This window comes from Pelophylax lessonae (genome assembly GCF_965119305.1).
Source record: "Pelophylax lessonae genome assembly, chromosome: 7".
NCBI classification, from domain to species: domain Eukaryota; kingdom Metazoa; phylum Chordata; class Amphibia; order Anura; family Ranidae; genus Pelophylax; species Pelophylax lessonae.
The window spans coordinates 241995866-242019964 of NC_138774.1; the positions used below are offsets into that span (position 1 = coordinate 241995866).

At 43.2% G+C, this 24099-nt stretch overlaps 1 protein-coding gene across 1 annotated transcript in view; it reads left to right on the plus strand.

Moving 5' to 3' along the window:
* Nucleotides 1-24099, plus strand: part of MAPKAP1 (MAPK associated protein 1) — a 433900-nt gene that overhangs the window by 221110 nt on the left and 188691 nt on the right. Inside the window, exon 7 of the mRNA XM_082263170.1 lies at nucleotides 7820-7929. Coding sequence (XP_082119296.1) covers nucleotides 7820-7929 — 110 coding nt within the window. The remainder of the gene's footprint in view (nucleotides 1-7819; nucleotides 7930-24099) is intronic.

Below are 24099 nucleotides of genomic sequence, written 5' to 3' on the forward strand. Positions count from 1 at the left end.
CCTCTAGTGCATCCACTTCCCCCCACAGTTAGAAAGCACTCCCTTAAGAGCATACCTAACCCCTTGACCACCCCTTTCCTGCCCACGTCATTATAACAGTAGCAGTGCATTTTTTTTTTTTTGATCACTGTATTGGTGTTACTGGTCCCCCAAAAGTGTCACTTAGTGTCAAATTTGTGTGCCACAATGTCGCAATCCCGCCTAAAAATCGCTGATCCCCACCATTACTAGTAGAAACAATTAAAAAAATCAAAAAGTCCATAAATGTATCCCATAGTTTGTAGACGCTATAACTTTTGCGCAAACCAATCAATATACACTTATAGGGTTTTTATTTTTATCAAAAACATGTAGCAGAATACACATTGGCCTAAATTGATGAAAATTTTTGATTTTTAACTTTTTTTATTGGGAATGTTTTTTAGCGGAAAGTAAAATATATATATTTTTCAAAATTGTGTTTTTTATTTTTTTGTTTAAAGTGCAAAAAATAAAAAACGCAGAGGTGATCAAACACCACCAAAAGAAAGCTCTATTTGTGGGGAAAAAAAAAGATATCAGTTTTATTTGGGTACAGCATCACACGCCGCAGTGCCGTATCACAAATAATGGCCTGGTCATTAAGGGGTTTAAACCTTCCGGAGCTGAAGTGGTTAAAATAGAAATGAAAGGCAAAACATTTCTGTATAGATATAACAAAAAGCATTATAAATACAGTTTTTCCTTCTTTTTTTTTTTTAAGTGATCACATTCTCTGTGTTCTCAGCTACATAAGAGCTGGGGAGGAGAAACAGCAGCACACTAGTCCTCCCAGGGAAAGGCTGTGTGTGTGTGGGGGGGGGGGGGGGGGTTCAGGACAAGTCTGCTCAATGGAGGAGAGCAGACTGAGTTACCAGCACAGCTAAAAAACTGATCATGGTGTGTTCTCCTGCTTAGTGTGGTCAGTTTTTTTTATAAGAGAGCAGAGGGACTGCCAAGAACACCAGGTATTTCACACACAGGAAGCAATATAAAAAGAACAGGATCGTTTTTCATACAAGTACATGGTACGGCAGGCTCTATGTTTGGTTTACATATTCTTTAAAGTAGAACTAAACTATATTTGAGCACCACAAATTAAAAACATTATTTGGTTACATATTCTTCAATGCAATTGACCTATAGCCATATATTGGTTAACATAGTTGAAAAAAAAAAAAAAGACACGAGTAAAAAAAACAATGCACAGTAGTTCATGCAATACTTTTTACAGGGGCAATTTGAGATCACTAACAGGGTTGCTTGAATTACTAGCATATGGTACAGCAGCCCTAATATTCATGAATAGGGAGAGGCTCAGCTCCTTAATTTGTAAGGGTTGCATAGACTGGGACTACGGTAATACTGGAAGATTTTAACTACCCCTGAAATTGTTTGGTGTAATGGCACTGCTGGTACAGCAAAAGGGTGGACATTTATTAACGTATTACAGGAACATTTTATGGGACACTTTATAGAAGGCCCAAATAGAAATGATGCTTTGCTGAATCTGTTAATTTCACACAATGTAGAGCTTATTACAAACGTTAAGGGAAAACTCAGTAACAGTGACCATAACATTTTTTCATTTAATCTAAGCTATAAAAATACAAAATGACAAAAACGCTTAATTTTAAGGGAGACAATTTTTTTCAATTGCAATAGGCCACTCTCCAACATAAAGATTGGGAGAAAATATTGTCCACAAAAGATGCAGATTATAAATGGCAGTGTCTCAAATCAATTTTATGTAAACACATTATGAAATGTATTCATCTCAACAAGTATAAAAGACTAAAAATTGACCCCATGTGGCTTACTTCATATGTAAAAAAAAAACAAAACCAGTAAATAAGAAAAAGGTTTGTAAAAATAACAGAAAAAAAACAGAAAAACACCTATCATTTGATGGCTTGATGTAATAAAACCAATTGTATGAAAAGGTAATCGATCAGAAATAAATCTGAATGAATAACAAGCTTAAGAGAATAGGACAAATCAATGTGTGTGTATGTATGTGTGTGTGTGTGTGTGTATGTGTATGTATGTATATATACAGTGGGTTCGGAAAGTATTCAGACCCCCTTAAATTTTTCACTCTTTGTTATATTGCAGCCATTTGCTAAAATCATTTAAGTTCATTCTTCTTCCTCATGAATGTACACATAGCACCCCATACTGACAGAAAAACACAGAATTGTTGACATTGTTGCAGATTTGTTAAAAAAGAAAAACTGAAATATCACATGGTCCTAAGTATTCAGACCCTTTGCTGTGACACTCATATATTTAACTCAGGTGCTTTCCATTTCTTCTGATCATCCTTGAGATGGTTCTACACCTTCATTTGAGTCCAGCTGTGTTTGATTATACTGATTGGACTTGATTAGGAAAGCCACACACCTGTCTATATAAGACCTTCCAGATCACAATGCATGTCAGAGCAAATGAGAATCATGAGGTCAAAGGAACTGCCTGAATAGCTCAGAGACAGAATTGTGGCAAGGCACAGATCTGGCCAAGGTTACAAAAAGATTTCTGCTGCACTTAAGGTTCCTAAGAGCACAGTGGCCTCCATAATCCTCAAATGGAAGACGTTTGGGACAACCAGAACCCTTCCTAGAGCTGGCCGTCCGGCCAAACTGAGCTATTGGGGGAGAAGAGCCTTGGTGAGAGAGGTAAAGAAGAACCCAAAGATCACTGTGGCTGAGCTCCAGAGATGCAGTCAGGAGATGGGAGAAAGTTGTAGAAAGTCAACCATCACTGCAGCCCTCCACCAGTTGGGGCTTTATGGCAGAGTGGCCCAACGGAAGCCTCTCCTCAGTGTAAGACACATGAAAGCCCGCATGGAGTTTGCTAAAAAACACCTGAAGGACTCCAAGATGGTGAGAAATAAGATTCTCTGGTCTGATGAGACCAAAATAGAACTTTTTGGCCTTAATTCTAAGCGGTATGTGTGGAGAAAACCAGGCACTGCTCATCACCTGTCCAATACAGTCCCAACAGTGAAGCATGGTGGTGGCAGCATCATGCTGTGGGGGTGTTTTTCAGCTGCAGGGACAGGACGACTGGTTGCAATCGAGGGAAAGATGAATGCGGCCAAGTACAGGGATATCCTGGACAAAAACCTTCTCCAGAGTGCTCTGGACCTCAGACTGGGCCGAAGGTTTACCTTCCAACAAGACAATGACCCTAAGCACACAGCTAAAATAACGAAGGAGTGGCTTCACAACAACTCCGTGACTGTTCTTGAATGGCCCAGCCAGAGCCCTGACTTAAACCCAATTGAGCATCTCTGGAGAGACCTAAAAATGGCTGTCCACCAACGTTTACCATCCAACCTGACAGAACTGGAGAGGATCTGCAAGGAGGAATGGCAGAGGATCCCCAAATCCAGGTGTGAAAGACTTGTTGCATCTTTCCCAAAAAGACTCCTGGCTGTATTAGATCAAAAGGGGGCTTCTACTAAATACTGAGCAAAGGGTCTGAATACTTAGGACCATGTGATATTCCAGTTTTTCTTTTTTAATAAATCTGCAACAATGTCAACAATTCTGTGTTTTTCTGTCAGTATGGGGTGCTATGTGTACATTCATGAGGAAGAAGAATGAACTTAAATGATTTTAGCAAATGGCTGCAATATAACAAAGAGTGAAAAATTTAAGGGGGTCTGAATACTTTCCGTACCCACTGTATATATATATATATATATATATATATATATATATATATACATACACACAGTATTTCACTTAAGTGAGTACACCCTCACATTTTTGTAAACATTTTATTATGTGACAACACTGAAGAAATAACACTTTGCTACAATGTAAAGTAGTGAGTGTACAGCTTGTATAACAGTGTAAATTTGCTGTCCCCTCAAAATACCTCAAAACACAACCATTAATGTCTAAACCGCTGGCAACAAAAGTGAGTACACCCCTAAGTGATAATGTCTAATTTGGGCCCAATTGGCCATTTTCCCTACCCGGTGTCATGTGACTCATTAGTGTTACAAGGTCTCAGGTGTGAATGGGGAGCAGGTGTGTTAAATTTGGTGTTATCACTCTCACTCATGGAAGGTGGAGGAACGCAAGGTTTCTAACATCCACCAGCTCCGTGATGTCATCATGGAGGAGTGGAAGAGGACTCCAGTGGCAACCTGTAAAGCTCTGGTGAACTCCATGCCCAAGAGGGTTAAGGCAGTGCTGGAAAATAATGGTGGCCACACAAAATATTAACACTTTGGACCCGATTTGGACATTTTCACTTAGGGGTGTACTCACTTTTGTTGCCAGCGGTTTAGACATTAATGGCTGTGTGTTGTTATTTTGAGGGGACAGCAAATATACACTGTTAGGCCCCATGCACACGGGGCGTTTTTAACGCCGCTGTAAGCAGCATCAGACGTTTTCTTTTTGCAGCCTAAAAACGCTTCTCCATGTTATTCTATGGCCTCATGCACACTCAGACGTTTTTGAGCTGTAAGTGGCCTAGGCGTTTTTAAGCTGCAACAAGAACCCACGACCTGCGCGTTCTGAGGACCAGCGTTAGAGCGTTAAAAACGCCTGACGCTGCTAAAAGCTGAATAACGTTGCTTAACGTGCGTTAAGCCACGTTATACGTTTTTTTTCTTCCATTCAAAATCAATGGTTCCCTATGGGAGCCTATTGATTTGAATGGAGGTCGCACCGCAACACCACAAGTCGGATCCGACTTGCGGGGCGACTTGCGCTGTGGGAATCTTGAGGGGGAACTCCACGCCAAAATGGGAAAAAAAACGGCGTGGGGGTCCCCCCTAAGGTTCCAAATCAGGCCCTTCGGGTCTGGTATGGAATTTGAGGGTAGCCCTATGCCGAAAAAATGGCGTGGGGTCCCCCCCAAAATCCATACCAGACCCTTATCCGAGCATGCAGCCCGGCAGGCCAGGAAAGGGGAGGGGACGAGCGAGCTGCCCCACCCCCCCTGGACCACACCAGGCCACATGCCCTCAACATGGGGGGTGTTGGTGCTTTGGGGCAGGGGGAGCTCTGCACCCCCCACCTCAAAGCACCTTGCCCCCATGTTGATGAGGACAAGGGCCTCATCCCCACAACCCTGGCCGGTGGTTGTGGGGGTCTGCGGGCAGGGGGCTCATCGGAATCTGGAAGCCCCCTTTAACAAGGGGGCCCCCCAGATCCCGGACCCCCTCCCTATGTGAATGGGTATGGGGTACACTGTACCCCTACTCATTCACCACATAAAAGGCAGTGTATGGAAATAACGACAGGAGACGTTTTGGAAAGTTTATTAAAAATCTTCATCCGACTCTTCTTGTCTTCTCCTCTCCGGGGTCTTCTGCTCTTTTGCTGTCCCCTCTTCTTGTGTTCTCCTCTCCGGGGTCTTCTGCTCTTTTGCTGTCCCCTCTTCGTGTTCTTCTCGACGGGGTCTTCTGCTCTTTTGCTGTCCCCTCTTCTGCTGTCCTCTCTTCTTTTCTTCTCCTCACCGGTCTTCTGCTCTTTTGCTGTCGGCTGTCGGCTCTTCTTCCTCTGGTCCTCCTCCAACGACGTCTCCGGTGATTATGCAGGTCTCCGGTCTCTGCAGCTTATTATATAGCCATTAGGGGCGTGGCCCCGATGACGTCATCAGGAGGCCCCGTCCCCTCATGTCACAGAAGACGTAATCTGTGACATGAGGGGGCGGGGCATCCCGATGACGTCATCGGTGCCACGCCCCTAATGGCTATATAATAAGCTGCAGAGACCGGAGATAGGCATAATCACCGGAGACGTCGGAGGAGGAGGACCAGAGGAAGAAGAGCCGACAGCAAAAGAGCAGAAGACCGGAGAGGAGAAGAAAAGAAGAGAGGACAGCAGAAGAGGGGACAGCAAAAGAGCAGAAGACCCCGGAGAGAAGAACACAAGAAGAGGGGACAGCAAAAGAGCAGAAGACCCCGGAGAGGAGAAGACAAGAAGAGTCTGATGAAGATTTTTAATAAACTTTCCAAAAAGTCTCCTGTCGTTATTTCCATACACTGCCTTTTATGTGGTGAATGAGTAGGGGTACAGTGTACCCCATACCCATTCACATAGGGAGGGGGTCCGGGATCTGGGGGGCCCCCTTGTTAAAGGGGGCTTCCAGATTCCGATGAGCCCCCTGCCCGCAGACCCCCACAACCACCGGCCAGGGTTGTGGGGATGAGGCCCTTGTCCTCATCAACATGGGGGCAAGGTGCTTTGAGGTGGGGGGTGCAGAGCTCCCCCTGCCCCAAAGCACCAACACTCCCCCATGTTGAGGGCATGTGGCCTGGTGTGGTCCAGGGGGGGTGGGGCCGCTCGCTCGTTCCCTCCCCTTTCCTGGCCTGCCGGGCTGCATGCTCGGATAAGGGTCTGGTATGGATTTTGGGGGGGACCCCACGCCGTTTTTTCCCATTTTGGCGTGGAGTTCCCCCTCAAGATTCTCACAGCGCAAGTCGCCCCGCAAGTCGGATCCGACTTGCGGTGTTGCTGTGCGACCTCCATTCAAATCAATAGGCTTCCATAGGGAACCATTGATTTTGAATGGAAGAAAAAAAAACGCTGCTAAAAGCAACGTGGCAAAACGTGCAATAACGCCAATGGAAAAAGCTACTGAAAGCACGTTTTTACAGCTGCTTTTTCCGGCGTCAGAACTAACTTTGACGTACGTTTTTTCTAACGCCCCGTGTGCATGGGGCCTTATACAAGCTGTACACTCAGGGCACACAAGCAGGTAACAAACTTTAATATGAGAGAGACATGGTATGTCTCTTCTGCATAAAAAATCCTGCTGGTTTGCCAAATGTTTTTTTTTTTTTCTAGTCCAGAGCACCTGTTGCTATTTTTCTGTACCCAAGAGCCTATGTTTTCGTGCATAATTAGGTCACTTAACTTTGTTTCCATGTTGGAGGTATGGCTTTCCGGGTGCTATCCTTCCGTGAAGACTACTTCTAGCCAGACCTTTGTTGTGGACACTGGTCTCACTGGTTTCCGCCAATTCTGTGCTGATGGTTGCTGAACATCTTCTAATGTCGAAAGAAAGTGAGCATGGTGTGTCCTTCATCTGCTACATGAAATTTCCTTGGCAGACCACTGCGTCTGCACTCCTCAGCATTGCTCATTTCTTTGTGCTTCTTCAAAAGAGCTTGAGCAGCACATCCTAAAATCACAATCTGCTTTGAAATCTTTGCCTGGGAGAAGACTTGTTGATGCAGTAAAACTACCATGTGCTATGCTCAGTCTTGCCACGGTGTATGGCCTATGACATGAAATGGTCTTCCACAACCCCACTTTAGTAGCAGAGTTTGGCTGTTCCTTACCCAGTTTGAAACCTCCTACACAGCTGTTTCTATTTCAGCTAATGACTGTGTTTCAACCTACTGTACATATGAAATTATCATTAGCACCTGCTTGGTAGAATTGGTTAATCATACACCTGACTCTAACCCTACAAAATCCCTGACCTTATACAAGTGTAAGAATTGATATTGTTTGAAGTCAATGGGTAGTCACACCAAATATAGATTTCATACAGATTTTTCTTCTGCTCGTTCACTTTGCATTATGTAAATTGATAAAAATAAACAATTAAAATATGTATTTTTGAAAGCATTCTTACTTTACACCATTTTTCACACCTGCCTAAAACGTCTGTATATCTGTTAAGAGACAACATGGAATAAAATGTTTAACCACAAACGTTCTACGCAACTAAATATTGCTAAACTGATTTTTTTTTCTATGTGTTTATTTAGTCCCAAGTTTTGTTAAAATTCTACAATAAAAAAATACTTCTTTCTCTACAGAAATGCGGCCCATGGATTCTCTTTGATCCAGGTGGACAGTACCAGTGTAACCATGCGTGAGATCTTGGAGAAAGCTCTGAAACGCAGGAGGGGTTCTCAGAGAAACTCAGGTGTGTGAGACATTATGGTGAAAAATTATTTTTACTGATCCATCCCTCAGTCAGGGGCTAAATTCTGTAATGTTTAGGTGGGCTAATCCTTTCAGTTAAAAGTCAAGGTTAAAATCTGAACTCTAAGCTGATCACTAAATACTCACTTAAAACTCACGTGCACTGTTTTTCCTAGATTTGTAGTTCTCTGCACTAGGGATGCACCGATCCGACTTTTTTGGTCCCGATGCCGATCTTTTACTTTGTGTTTACTTAACTGGGAGACTGACAGGCATTTGCAGGAGGTTCTTTTTATTTTTTTTTTCTTTGACAGCTGTTCTCTGCTCCCTCATAGCTATGTAAAGAGCTAAACCGGATCGGCCCGTGGATCTGTTAATTTTACCGATCCCCGATCCAGCTATTATGGCCATATCGGCGCCAATATCTGATCCTAATATCGGATCGGTGCATCCCTCCTCTGCACCCTGCCTTGGCCTCCAGGCACCCCTGCCAAACAAGAGCACTGCAGCTAAAGAATAAGAGTAGGACTGGGATACACTCACTGCACATTTTTATTTCTTGGTACTTAGTATTTTGCCTTATAATAAAATGTGTGTAAAAACTACTTTTCAAAGTAATACTAAACAGAGAAGTGTTAAAGTGGTATTAATCGCTTGATAAACGCCCCACGCAGATTTACTGCGGCAGGGCGGCCCTCCTGCGCGAACCGATGTACTTGTAAGTCAGCTCATGGTCTGGGGCGTGGTGTGCGTGCCGCTGGCGACCCACTATGATTGGACACAGCGGGAGCCAATCAGCGGGTCCAGCGGACACTGTCTGCCAGGACCCACCGATCGTTCTGAGGAAAGGCAGAAACAAGGCAGACCGCTGTTCTGTCACAGAGGAAGATGGAGATCTTGTGTTTCTAGTAAGTAGAAACATGGATCTCGGTCTTCCTCCACTTAGGCCACACCCACACAGGAATCACTCCCTAGGAGCACACTTAAAGCGGAGTTCCGGCCTCAAATACCTTTTTTAACTAAAAATACCCCTATAATACTAATCCATCACCCTTTACAGAACCGCTATTCTCATACTTACAAGGTGTACAGTATTGGATTTTAGTCAAAATCTTACTTTTAAAAACGCTGTCTGAGCACGACCATCTTGGATGTGGGCATCTGAAGCCGCAGTGTAATCTACTGTGTCCTTCTTCCTGATTCCAGGGAGTGTTCTGGGAGTTCTTCCTGATTCCAGCCTCCTGGGAGTGATGACAAACAGCTCCCAGGATGCAATGCAAAGGCAGAAGTGATGTTGGTGGCCGCGGCCACAGAGGGGGGAGAAGGAGGAAGTACAATCAAAAATGCCCTGAAAATAAGGTAAGGGACCCCCAAAAAATTGAAAATGCCCAATTGTTGATCAGCATAGCGAGCACTCCAGGAATCAGTAAAGTTGCAAAATAGGCCAGAACTCCGCTTTAACCCTTTATTCTCCCCTGATGTTAACCCCATCCCTGCCAATGTCATTTATACAGTGACAATGCATTTTTTCACTGGTCCCCAAAAAGTATCACTTAGTGTCAGATTTGTCCGCTGCAATGTTGCAGTCCAGTTAAAAATCCCTGATCGCTGTCGGTAAAAAAAGAAAAATACTAAATCTATCCCATAATTTGTAGACACTATAACTTTTGTGCAAAGCAATCAAATTAGTGGGATTTTATTTACCAAAAAACTGTAGCAGAATACATATTGGCCTAAATTGATGAATAAATGGGATTTTTTTAAATTTTTTTATTTCGTATGTTTTATAGCATAAAGTAAAAAATATATTTTTTTTTTTCAAAATTGATGGTCTTTTTATGTTTATAGTGCAAAAAATAAAAACCGCAGACGTGATCAAATACCACCTCTATTTAATAGAGATAATATAATAGAGAGAGCTCTATTTGTGGGGAAAAAGGGACATATATTTTCCTGGGTACAGCGTCGCACATTCACGCAATTGTCAGTTAATGTAACGCAGTGCCATATCACAGAAAATGGGCTGGTCATGAAGGGGCTAAAGTGGTCAAACCTTCTGTTTTTTTTATTTTTTATTAATAAAAAAGCAAACATGTCATTTTTACGTGCTCTGTGCATTGGTTTTGCACAGACCAGCCCTGATCCTTTTTAGGGGGTTCCCCAAGGGCACTCCAGAGCTCTGTTGACACAGACTGGGCAAATCGACCTCGCTCCCTCATCACAGTATTTGACAGCCATGGGAGCCATTGGCTGCCACTGTAGTCAATCTGCCCAGTGACTAGGGAGACAGCGGCGAGGACCGCTGCTCTCGTGCATGTCCCTGGATCGGAATTGGCTCAGGTAAGAATATTTTGGGGGGGCACCTGCAGCACAGAAGGTTTCTTACCTTAATGCATAGAATGTATTAATGTATAAAAAAAAAAAAAAAAAAAAAAAAAACTTGAGGCTTTATGACCACTTTAATTGCTGTTATTCATTCACATAAATCATATTTATCATGCCTTGCATTTTTCTTAAAATTCTTATTCCTGCATTTCGTTTGTGTGGTCACATGATCTTTCCCTGTTCCTTGGCATCTGCAGGGAAAGATCCTTGGGAGGGGCTTCTATTAGTGCAGCATAAGTCTGTCTGCACAGCCATGATTGGTTTCAGAAGAGCAATTAAAGATATAAAAAAAAAAAAAACAGTTTTACAGCTCTCTATACATCTTTATTGAACATCAAATGTGTATATTTTGCACAATAATATTGTGTAGGTGGAGTCACAGATGATTGACACTAACTTTCATTCTGTTCAGAGGACATCTGCATCCAAGGCCCTTTTTTTACCTTTACAGATGTTGGCAATTACATTTGATATATTTATATTATATTAAAACTAAGCTTTTTTTTTGTAAATTTCTTAGTGAATGTAAAAAGCATACTAGTATACAACCCCCTCCCACAAAGTGCCAACTTTAGCAATAGGAGGACAAGGAGGGAGGGGAGGGGAGTGAACATTGAGCATGCTTCGTAGAGAACACCAGCTGGTCTATACAATCTCAACCTGCAGTGGGGACACAGAGAATATGGGGCAGCTGAAGGCAGGATCAACAAGGTAAACAAATGCTTTAGTGGCTTTGTTCGTATAGCATGTAGTGAGAGTTTTTCATAGTCTGGGTTAAATGACACTTTAAGTTTAGGACTGTTTAGGGAAGTATTAAAACACTGGCAGTTTTTTTGTTTTTGCCATCCTTTGGAAAGGTTTCCCTTTCTTTCTTGTCTCATAGACAACAGGAACTAGAAAAAAATCTTTGCAAAGTGAGAGATATTCCCCTCACCGGAACAGGTAGATTTGTCCTCATTTTATTTTTCTGGTAAAAACCCTAACATTTTAGATTTCCCATCACTTTCTGTATTTTGGATTTCCCACCAGGACAAGCAGAATGGGTGAATCTACCTAGCTGGACAGCATAAAACCTCAAACGGGTTCATTTCACTACACTAGCAAAAACAAAAAAGTTTTGACTGTGTAGACATTTGTGTAATTTCTGGTTCCTTTTCAAATCTTTCGCAGGGCACAGCATTTTCTGCTATCCTAGAATGTAATAAAGTTTATGCTGTTCCCAAAAAACCTTTTGAGCTGTTATGCCTCACCCAACAACTAGCATCCCATTCATCACAAGGTTTAACAAGCTATTGACAGCCGTGAGTAAAGGGGGAGCAAGTTTTTAATAAAAGTGGTGAGAGATAAGGTGGTGAAGGACACGGGAGAGCAATCTCAAGGCCATATTCCCAGGGACAGATAAGGAAGCCTGGGAGAGATCAGATCCTCATAAAGAATGAGCGAGAGGCAGAGGGGACAGGAGCCTCATTCTGCTGCCAACGTCTGCAAGCAATTTGGCAGAGCTCCAGACTCTATTGTTCAGCCTGGGCCTTGGGCAGCCTCCTCCAGATGTTCCAGCTGCACGAGCTCAGATTGTGCCAGCTGACAGCACGCTGTGGTACCTAGCTCCTCTGGACGCCCATCTCTGACCGCTGAGATAGAATTAAATGATGATGATCTCTCTCCCAAGTTGGGAGACAGAACTATGCATATAAATCTCCATCCCATCGCAGCGTGAGAAGTCTTTATCCATCATCACTCATAATGAACAAGTCGTTAGCTGCTGCAAATGGTCTGCTGGGCTGGGCTGCTTTTCTCCCCTATTTCTTCTCTTCCTTTTGCCTTTTCTCTATCTTGTCTTTTGTGCACTTTTTTTCAACTCTCCTTTATCTGGTGTATCTGTGAATTATCTCTCCATGCTGCTGCTCGCAGGAAAGTGAGACCAGGTCAATTAATCACCGCTCAGGAACCCGCTGCTTGTTCTTGAGTCTTTCTCAAGGTCGAAGCAAGCTCTAACTACTTTAGAGGCCAGCTTTATAAATACAAGGCCAGTTTTGCTGCTGGTGTCCACTTATTGCTATTGCAAAGGGCAAGAGGTTTACTTTTATGTAATCCCATGACAGTAACCAAAGAATATATCTGCCAAGCGAGCCTTGCTAAGCAAAGGCGTGTACATCTACAATGAAAATCTGGCTGATTTCAGTAATTAAAAATGATATCTCTCCAGGGTCCTCAGTACATGGCATGACAGGACATGGCTGTTAATAAACTCAGTTCTGGTCTGTGATTAAAACAAAACCAATGAGAAATTTTATAAGCAGTTGATTTAAGCAACCTGTGGTTTGTTGACCACATTCAGATTACTTTACTATGCTTGGGCCTTTGTGGTTTAATGGCAACTTTACACTATAGCTAGGGAAGAACTCTAGACTAATGGAAAAGTCACATTCTCTTTCGTTCACCGACGGACATAAATCATAACTATTGGGTTATTTTGCCTCCTCCAGGAGTAGGACTAGGCAGAGTAAAAAACACCTGGCTATGCCCATGTGCCATCCTCAGCTGGTATAAACCCCCCCCCCATCTGCTCTAGGTAATCAGTTTTTAATCTGTCTATTCAGGAGTAAGGACCTAGGCTACCGGCTGGGATCTCTGGTCCTAGCAATTTTCTCCTTCCTTACATCTTTTTGTTTTTTCTCTCGGGAGATCTACAATCAACTGCCTGGCTGGGGGACGAGCTGGATAATCTAGATCCAGTGCCCCCCCCCCCCAGCTCAGCCAGCGAGCGCGTGCAGACTACAGCTACATGCTAGGTCGGCTTTCGACATAGCCTCACGGACAGAGGCTGCCCCTTGAGTTAAATGATCTCGCATATGACCGGGCTTGGGTCTGAGTCGCAGCGGTCCCTTGGCCGACAGCTCCCCTACTTCGGTGGTGAGCAGTTCTGTCTGGAGCATTTACCGGCACCATGAAAGGGTAAGTACAGCCCCCCCTTCTCCCCTTTTGGTAGTTTTCTTTGGGGTGGATATGATTACCTACAGGGACAGTCGGACCTGTCTGCAAGTTCCTGCCTCCCATCCTTAAATCCCTCACTGAGCTGGGCTTCCCCTACTCCCATTCCCCCCTGTCTGGACCTAGTGTCTGGTGGGGGTCCCAGGGCAGAGAATGCAGCAGAGACCCCTCATGTCTCCCTCACTATTCCCATTCTGTGAGGGTCCTGGGATAATGTGTGTCCCGCCCTGGTAGTCTGAAGGAGTCCCAGTGTAGGAGGCCCCTAGGTGCATGTCTTCCTGTTTGCAGTGTGGGTATAGTGCAGGGGGGTCCCATTGCAGAGACTGGTGCAGAGTGCACAGCAGAGTCTCCCCTAAACGTGTGTCCTACCTTCAGGGGGCATCCCCTTGCAGAGGGTGCAGGAAAGATCCTAGCAGCATGCTTCAGTGTTATGGTCTCCGGTTGGCGGCCATGTTTGTGTAGTCGGATGATGTCACAGGGGCCATTTTCCCTTAGTCTGGCAGGTCTCTGGTTGGCAGCCATGTTTGTGTAGCTGGATGATGTCACGGGGGCCATTTTCCCTTGGTCTGGAAGATCCTAGAGACAACTGAACCGGGGAAATATGAACCGGGATAGCGTTCATGATAATGCTGGGTTTGAATTCCCGGCGCTTCTCCGGTCAGTAGGGTCTTTGGGGGTCCCTGTTATCTCTCTCTCTCTGCTGATAGGTACCCTGAGCTTTGAGGGGATCATTTGGTGGTGCCAAAAGGTCCTTTTTTTTCTGCAAAGTTTTCCTTTCCTTAGGTAGCCTCAGGGTCACATCTCCCCCCACTGATTCCCTCATGGAGGTGGCAGGTCCCTTGGAACCCCAGCTTCCCTTGGTAGCACTGACGGCGGTCCTGCAGTCCCTAGTGTCCCGGGTGGAAGTGGCCTGTGGGCATAGGCCCAGAAGGAAGCGTCCCTCCCACCCCCTGCTTAGGCTGTCTCATCTGATTCTGAGCCTGATGCCGCCATGGACACGGCCTGTCCACAGGAATTTAATATCGCACCCCCTGATCCATCTGTGAGAATGATTGATTCCTCCATGGTCGCAGCAGCGAATGAAAGAGCGCTGGTAGACGCACTTATCACTGCAGTGCATGAGACTTTAAAAATGGAGGATGCGGCTGATGTAGCCACGGATGTGGCTGTGTCGTTTAGTACGCACAAGTCCCATCGTACTACAAAGGTGTTTCCGTATGCACCTTATTTTGACAGGTAAGAAATGGGAACAACCAAAATTATCCTTTGTGGTCCCCAAACGTTTTGCTGTACGTTACCCTTTTTTAGGAGTCACCTTTAAAATAGTGGGCTAGTCCACCAGTTGTGGACCCTCCTGTTTCCAGGTTGAATAAAGCAACCATGATCCCAGTAAAGGAATCCCCGTCCTTTAAGGACCCGGCTGACAAGAAAGCAGAGGCTGTGGCACGCAGCATGTTTACTATGGCCAGTTTGGCATTGCGGCCAGTATTTGCCCCAGCGTTTCAAACCCTAATTGAATGGGCCAAGCTTTTGCGCCAGGGCCTGGGGGGTGAGCAGGTCTCCTGCTTATGTTGATTTAGCGGACCAGTTGGTCCATGGACTGCAGTTTTTGTGATACAGTTTTGAATATAGCTCCTGTGCTGTCAAAACTTTCTGTTTCAGCAGTGTTGATTAGGCGCTTACCTGTAGGTACAAATAATATCTCCTAAACTGACACGATTTAGGAGATATTTGCAGTGCATGCAGCCGCTCGCGCGAGCAGCGCATGCGCTCTGAAGGTCCGGGGGGGACCTTCAATTATGTTTGCCGGAAAATCACTCCCGCGCGCATGCGCGGGAGTGACTTCATCGCGGCTCCGGCCAATCATCGCGCCGGAGCCGTCTCTTCCGGCCAATCACCGCGCCGGAGCCGCCGAACCCGGAAGAGACGGCGAGGGATCATGGCAGCGCCCGCAGCGATGTCCGGGCGTCCGTGTCGGGGCTTCGTTCTAAGGTAAGTTACACATAATGGGCTAGTATGCGATGCATACTAGCTCATTATGCCTTTGTCTTGCAGGTTTTTTTTTTTTTTTTAGGGTTTACAACCGCTTTAAGAATTGGTCCGCAGACCAAGCCTCTAAGAAAGCTCTCATTGATCTGCCCTTTCAAGGCGAACGCTTGTTTGGGGCTACCCTGGATGACATCATTAAGGATATGACGGGAAGCAAGAGTGCTTTCCTGCTACAGTCAAGGAAAGGGAAGGAGCCTCCCTCTCAGCCCATAGAAAATTATTTTGTGCTTCTGGGACGAGTAATAAGGGAAATGGATCTTTCAAATCTTCCCCGGGAAGTTCCAAGCATCCTTTGTCTGGTAAGCCTAGAGCTAAAAACCAGAATAGTCCTGGCGCTGAACCTCGGACGGTGGCTCAGGCTTATTCCATTAAATGTCAGGTTCCACCTTTCCCTGTCATGGCGCATTCTACTCGGGCGCTGAGTGCTTCTTGGGCTTTCCATCATCAGGCTTCATTATCTCAAGTTTGCAAGGCGGCCACTTGGTTGTCCGTGCATACCTTCACAAAATTCTATAAGGTAGATACTTTGGCATCTGCGGATGCTTCTTTAAGAGGAGCTTTTCCCTCTTGAGGGTTGTTTTTTCTTTAAACCTTTATTTTCCAGATGGGGCTCCTTTGACCTGGTTAAAGCTCCTGTGTCCTGGTTAAGGGCTCTTATATTCAGCCTTGGGTTATTTTCCCCACCCCTCATTTTCCTTTTGGCACTGCTTTTGGGTTTCCCACTAGTTATGTTTTATGGAGCGTTGTGTACGTCGATGAACAAAAGAGAAAATGGGATTTTTATACTTACCATTTCTCTGAATTCATCGATGGACACAGCACCACTCCTCTATGGAGTTCTGATACTTCTAATACTGCTTGCTACTAAACTGATTACCTAAAGTAGAGAGGGGGGTATATACCAGCTGAGGACAGCCCATGAACTTAGCCATGTTTTTTTGTTCTGCCTAGTCCTACTCCTGGAGGTGGTAATATAACCCACTAGTTATAAATTATGGACGGCTGTGTCTGTCGATGAACTCTGAAAAATGTATTTTACGGTAAGTACAAAAATCACATTTTATTTTTTTTTATTATTGAGTAGTTAGCATTTTTATTGATACCAGCTGATACAGCTGTTTTCATTCAGTATAGGAATAGTTTATATAGAATTCAGTATTAGACTACGGATATGTCTGTCCCTTCCACTATAAAATTGTTACTGAAATTAAGGAAACGCCCTGTAGGATTCAAGATTGTTTCCTGATTCATACAAGCTAGATGTGACCACACAGGCCCATTTTTTATTAAAAGGAAGCCTACATTATGCATGTATTCTGCCATTTGGAAATTGTGATGTGTGGCAAATAAAGATACCATATTCCTTACCAGAATTTTTTATTAGCTATAGTTGGAGAATGTTTAAGGACTGTGCTGCATAAAAATTTACTTGGAAATACTCGCATGTACAAATTGGTACTCTATGGCAATGCATACTCTTGTTTTTTAGCTTTAAAAATTATTTCCCAACCCCGAAGGCCAACCATTCTACTCTCAATTTTATGCTAATCTCAAGGGTCACAGTCAGGTGGGGGATCTAGGAAGCTTACCTTTGATTCATACATAGTGCAGCTCATCTCCTGTTTAGCTAGATAAATATTTTGGGAGTTTGCGAATTGCCTTTGGCATGCAGAAAAAGGCCCCAGCCTTCTTTAGCTTGTCGTACAGCTATAATCATTTTTTGATGGTGACCTTTCTGTTGGGCAACATATGTTTTTCCTGCTCTTAGGCTTCATTATCAGAATTTTATTTTTAGTTGGGGCCTTCAGTACACAGCATTCAGCATGTCTGCTCCATTACTGGGCCTCTCAGTGGTTTATAGGATTCTATGGTCCCTGACAGTTCTCAATAAAGATGTCATGGTCTAGAGTCAGGCCAATAGCTATAGCAGCTTAGAGGCACCCACCAACCAGCAAGGTAAGCACAGAAGTAGGTCTCCCTGGCTGATGACTTGGGCTTACCTAAGGTGCAGAGTCTAATTACTAACTGGTGTTAACCAAAGCTCCTTAAGGTAAAGATGAGTTTTGCTGTGTGCAGGTCGCAGTCCTCAGGATTGCCCCAGCAGGAGGTAAGCAAGCCGGGGGCCAGTAGTAGATGTAGCAGGTTGGGATCTAGCAAAAGCGTAGTCAGTATATGAGCCAAAGGTGAGTAATGAGTGGTTGCAGGTTGGGATCAAGCAGAAGCTTAATTGACAGCCAAAGACTGGCAACGAGTGGTAGTGAAGATACAGATGGCAGCAGGTGACAAGAGCACGATATTGGCTGGAGAGAGCACAATAATCTGGGAAACAGGAAGTGCACAGACATGGCTTAATTCAGGATGGTCATGGGATGAGCAAAACCTTCAAGTCAAGATCATTCAAGAAATTGTCCAGGGAGCTGTCTAGCATCCCAGGTGGCTCAGCAAGAAGAAACCTTGCCAGACACAGCAGAGTTCACAGTTTCAGACCCGTGCCCTGACAGAGGGTTTCAGGTGGTGAGTGAAGTAATGGCTAAAGTTCAAAAGTGGTACCTCACAACCTGAGATCGTTATCAATGGTATTGTAGGTAAGTATAACTGTGAATCAGCTGTCCTATTTACACTCCACCAATAACTTAATTTGCTGTTGGTTGGTTGCTGAATATTTCTGCAGGAAATTCCCACCAGTTGGCTGCTTTACCAGAGTTTATGAGCAGCTCGGAGGCCAACAGTACTTGGCTACATCTTGTTATCAGTTTCCCTTAGTGCCCAAAGAAAACCAAAGAACTGCACTAGGGAAACAATTGTATGTTGGAGAATTCTTAGAAGGCTCCTGACTTTGTGAAGATTGGGGAGGAGGCGAGCACTGCTTGCAGGTACTAGCTTTGCTGCTTATCTTGGGTGGAAGCAACAATAATGTGGGGAACGGATGCTATTAGGAACAACTGAACCTGCCCAGCCAGGCAGTAAATGGAATGGGGGCACTGCCATCTCATATCGATCGGTGAATTTAGCTGAGGACATCCTTTCTGCCAAATAATAAACATTAGCCCATTCACAGTTTTGATTGCATGAACATTAAGAACAATTTCCTTGTTAACCACAATGCATTTATATTCCTTGCAAAACGAATGCAGAGTCCTCAGACAGCTACAGTCTGTAAACTTCTAGGGGAAAGAATACTTAATCCCATCTAGTACAAACTGCTCTTCTAACCTAATTGTTAAACAAAACTACTTGCACAATGTTTCTCCAGAATGACCTGAATTTTCCACAGGCCACGAAGAGTTATTAAGACACAGCCATAGAGTAGCTAATACCTTTCAGTGTAAATGAAAACATCTGTTTATAAGTCATGTCACAGCTGTCAGACTTTGCATCTTAAATTGTCCAAAGTGACACAAAATAGCCAAAAAATGTCTGCACCATTGAGTAAGCATATTATCTCAGCCAGACAGGAAATGGGAGAGTCGGCAATACAATCAGATGGCTGGTGTCTGGCATGTAAATGTTTTCAAATTAACAAAATTGGTTTAACCACATCACTGCTGCAGTCTACTCCAAAGTTTATAAGAAATGTTTTTCTTTAAAAGAGAAGCTTCCATGAAACAGAACTTTTTTTTCAAAAACTGAAGGGCCGTAAAATGTTTGTCATTCCCACTTAAGAATTTTGCAAGATAACGAATGGGCCTTTCTTGAGTTTAACTCCAAGCTAATTTTTTATTACATTTTGAAAAGATTGGGAACAATCTGCTGAAAGTGAAGACTTGTCCTTACATTTTTATCATTCCATACAAGAATAGGTTTTATGGGTTCTAAATAAGGGCAACATAATAGAATAGTTTTTGGTAATGCTTTTCAATGTTGTTTTTAGGCTATGATAGAACATTTGGAGGAGTTCTGTACTGCTGTGCTGTGGTTTGGTCATACTTTCTTCTGCATATAGTATGCAAAAGTGCTCTATATATCATGTCTTAATTGTGGACTCCTACACTCCCCTGCACAGCAGTACTCAAACTGATAGAGGGAACATCAGCACTCTGAGCCAATAGGCTTTGGCAGATCCTGGATCAAGTTGTGTTGCTACTACCTATTGTCTGCTTTGCTTTTCTACTTAGACTGCAATAGTGATTGAACAGTGATACATTGTTTGGAAGGTAACCAGCTCACTCAACCTTTGTGCTCTGATGTTAAATTTGCTGTTCTCTTAGTTTTGTTACTTTTGTATTGATATCACAAAGAATAGACATAGAAGAAAAGGATAGGGGAAACTGTGGGCTGTAATGGAGATAATGTACCAGTAGAGCTGGGTTGGGATTACAGAGGACCACTGTGAAGTAGTTTTGAAAAGTGAAAAGTGGGCGTGGCTTACTGTGAGGGCCATAATCTAAAAAAATCATGATTTAATAGCAGACTGTAGACTGCTTGCAGGTAAAAGACTGTCAGTCTATCCACGTGTAACAAAACCCTATCAGTGTATGCTGCAAAAGACTGTAAACCTAGGTAAATTCCATTTGTGAGCCAGAGGGTTAACTGTTCTTCAGTAAAAAAAACATTTAGGTAAGGATCCCTTTGTTTAAAGCCTAACTTCAGTCCAAAATTATATATAAAAAAAAAATGCCTATGCACACCACTTGTAAATAATATTAAAAGTAAAGATGACCAGCGCTATGGAGTATATAAAATAGAGATAATATAGGTGTGAGCTGCCACCACCAACCCCTGGGGTACAAGGGTTAAAACGTGAAATAAAAAATATGCGGAGGCTGGTAAAAGGCGCTACCTATAAGTGCTGACTCACACAAAAATCATCCATGTATGATCACAAATATATGAATGCATATGTAATATAAAGTGCAATGTGCCAGTGGCTGAAGTAATCAAGGGTATAAATTCCACAAACCCTCAACAAGTGCTCAGTATATATAGATGCTATACTGTGAGCAAACAGAAATGTGCAATGAGTGATAATAATGAAAGTGCACAAATTGTGAAAATAATTTATTGTAAACTATATTAACTTATAAAGTGCAAGGTGACAATTGGATAGTGAATATATAAATAAATAGATAGTGCAAAATATCACAAAGAATAATTTCATATAATAAAGTGCATATAAATTCCTTAATGTTAGTGTATATTAAAGTGAACCAAATAAAAATTAGGAAAGAAAGGCGTTCTTTCCTAAAAGGAAATTAGTGTAGTGTCCAGAATAACACCAAAAGTTATATCCTTAAACCATAAGGGAGAAAGCAAAATGAGAAAAAGGAAAGTGTCTACATCTGTGTTCACCACTAGATGGCACACTAGCAATACGGCCTGTATGATGAAGACAGGCTGACAAATACAGGGGTTCCCTCCGCTTCTGATGAGTAGATGATAGGGAGATCCTAGCGATCTAAGTGCTCAAACAGAAGCAGAACCCCATGATGGAAAAATGCAAGGCAGTGATGTATAAAATAGTGTAGACTCACTCGGTAGGCTGGTCAGGATCAGTGTAGTAAGCACCGGGAAGCTTCCGCGTTCCACAGCTCAGGCTCCGTAACCGGAAGTGACGTAAGACGTTAGACTCCACCCTACGCGTTTCGTCATAGGACGTCTGCTGTCAGAGGCAATAATGTTAAACCCTCAGTTTTGAAGCACTTTCAGCAGCTGATTTATTTACTTACTTAGTATGCAGCTTTTTCTTTTTCTTTTTTTTTTTTTTATCTTGAAATCGTTTGTTTATGCTCTAATTTAGGCTGGTGACATGATCAGTGTCCCAGGTTACCGGTTTCAGGGCTGGCTTCTGTCTCCTACAGGATCCTATAAAGTGACCCTTGCATGCAGGGACTATAAATGTGTCTCCCTTCACTGTATGCATTAATAGGTACAAACCGCCCTGTAGCCTAGAACAGCAAGGCACCCCCCCCCCCCCTTCTCAAGCTAACAAACTGGCTGGAGGCTGTACTGTCCTCTGCTTCATCTTTGCTGTGCAGACCAGAAGTTCAGGGAAGAAATACTGAGAGAACAGGACAGGAGCCAGCAGCATTGAAAGTTGTACACTGCATATGCTGGGCTAAGAATTTACCAAATCGTGTACTGGGGTATGTTTGTTATATTGTGCTTAATACTTAAATGTAAAGTTTAATACTACTCCTAAGTCATTTTCCCATGTATTTTAAAAACCCAGTATCCATCAGCCTTTTTCAACCAGTGTGCCTTGAGGTTTCTTCAGGGGTGCCTTGGCAAAATGCCTAAAAATTGCCAAAAAATTGTATACAAGCTGGTTTGTGGATGAAGGCTGCCTTTTTAGTTACACAAGTCACAGGTGTTCATTGTGCACCATTACAACCTTCTAGCTGCCACCGTCCTAAAAATCAATTACATAATCAGTTGATAAAAAGGATGTCAATTACCTACATAGCATCCCTGTTTGACCCTCCCCTGCCCCTCTCCATCAGCATTGGAGTCACATTAACAAAGGATGTCAGTCACCTGCATAGCATCCTTGTTTGACCCTCCCCTGCCCCTCTCCATCAGCGTTGGAGTCACATTAGCTGAGCGATGGAGAAAAAACTGAGGGAGAAGAGAAACATTGGAATACTAGTCAGAGCCAGTTTGCAAAAGTGTATTTGCTTTGTAAGAATAAATCTCCTCTAACGTTGGTTGTTGCTTCCCTATGTAAAACTATTAGAACAGCTTTTACATTTTAGAATTGGGTGTATTGAGACTGTCCATGATTTTTAAAGGGTGCCTTGACTGAAAAAAGGTTGGGAAACAATAGCCTAGAGGATGATAGGCTCTGACTGGACATAATCTGACGTGTACCCTGTTTTATAATTAGGACCCTGGTGCTGCTAAAACTTTGATGGACACTGACAGTTCTTTGTGAGGCAAGAGCATTTTGAAAAAGGACTTGATAATCTGATAAAATCTGTTGTCCATAATGACCAATCGGGCTGTTTTTTTTTAATGCATTATACAGAACATTCTTTAGAATTTTGACGCCCACTGTGCTTTTTCTGCCTCTATTTTTATTCTCTACTATTTTTTCCCATCCTCTTTTTTTTTTTTTTTTTTAATAACATTTGCTTTTTTTCATCAGAAATTTTAAAACCTGGTGTGTTCTCAAAAGCTGATATATTTCACATGTTTCCAAATACTCTTAGCTAATCTATTCACCCACAATGTTTATTTATAATTTGTATTAAGTAATGTAGGTATTTCCTTCTTTTAAACATCCAGCTGGAACAAGACTTTGTTGGCTTTCAGCATAGAAAAGGAAATACGTAACTGTATATTCATTTTCCAAAATGAAAGAAGTAACTTTTTCTAAATGGCCTTAAAGAATCTTGAATGATTTATTAATGTGAGCGATTTGCTAAATCCTAGAACAAAAACAAGATGCCAGAACTGTTATATAGAGAATCACATTTGTGCAGTGACTACCTCAAGACTAAAGCCTCGTACACACGCGTCGAAAATCAGCAGGGAATTTTCGTCCGACCGATCTGCCGATTTTCGGCTTGTTAGTATGATGCTTCCGACAACCGATTCCGACTTTTCGGCCGAAAAAAATCTGGTGTGCAAGCTATAAAATTTTTGTCCGCCGTCAAAACACGGCCGATTTTCGTGCAGTCAGTACAGATTTCGACAGGGAAAAATCTAATGAGCAAGACTGGGCATGCTCAGAGAAGAAAGAATACAAAGAAAGCAAACCAACACATTAAATCACTTCTGAAGTAGAATTTTGTCGTGCGGGAAAATTCGTGTGCAGTCTAGGCACATTCCAACCAACAAAACACCACTCTGGACAAAAGACGGACGATCGGTCGGCCGATAATCGTTGCGTGTGTACTAGGCTTAAGCCTCAGTTGGTTACCAAATGAGACATTAACCAATTCAGCTCTGGAAGGTTCCCCCCCCCCCTTCATGACCAGGCCATTTTTTGCGATACAGCACTGCGTTACTTTAACTGACAATTGTACGGACATTCCACACTGTACCCAAATACAATTTATGTCCTTTTTTTCCCCACAAATAGAGCTTTCTTATGGTGGTATTTGATCACCTCTGCAATTCTTTTTTTTTTTTTTTTTTTTTTTTTGTGCTCTAAACAAAAAATTACTTTTTTTTTCACACTTTTGGGAACCAGTGACACTAATACAGTGATCATTGCTAAAACTATGCACTGTCACTGTACTAATGACACTGGTTGGGCAGGGGTTAACAGGGGTGATCAAAGGGTTAACTGTGTGCCTAGTTTGTGTACAGTGTGGGAGGTGCTTTTACTAGGGGAAAACATGGATCCTTGTCCCTGCTTTGCAGAGACACAGGATCCACGGCTTCCCTGGTGACAGAACGGCAATCTGCCTTGTTCACATAGGCAGACTGCCATTCTGCCTATGTGCCAGCGAACAACGAGTCCATGGTACCCACTGATCCACGGGTGCCAGCGAACAACGAGTCCATGGTACCCACTGATCCACTACCCGGAAGTGCAGGATCACGTATTTATACCCTATCCTGTGCACAGCGGCCGCCCTGTAGCAGTAATATCAAAGTGAACCTGTCACTATGCATTCTGCTACTTTTTTTTCCAGCCAGGAAAGCATATTCTTTGTACCCATCCCCCAAAATCATAATTTCACTTTGTTTATAACTTGACTTTTTGGCTAAGCCCGAAGCTCCAAAGAAATGCTGAGCAGATACTCTCGGGCTCAGAATTTGGGAAAAAAATAATTTACAGACAGATTATCAATAACTA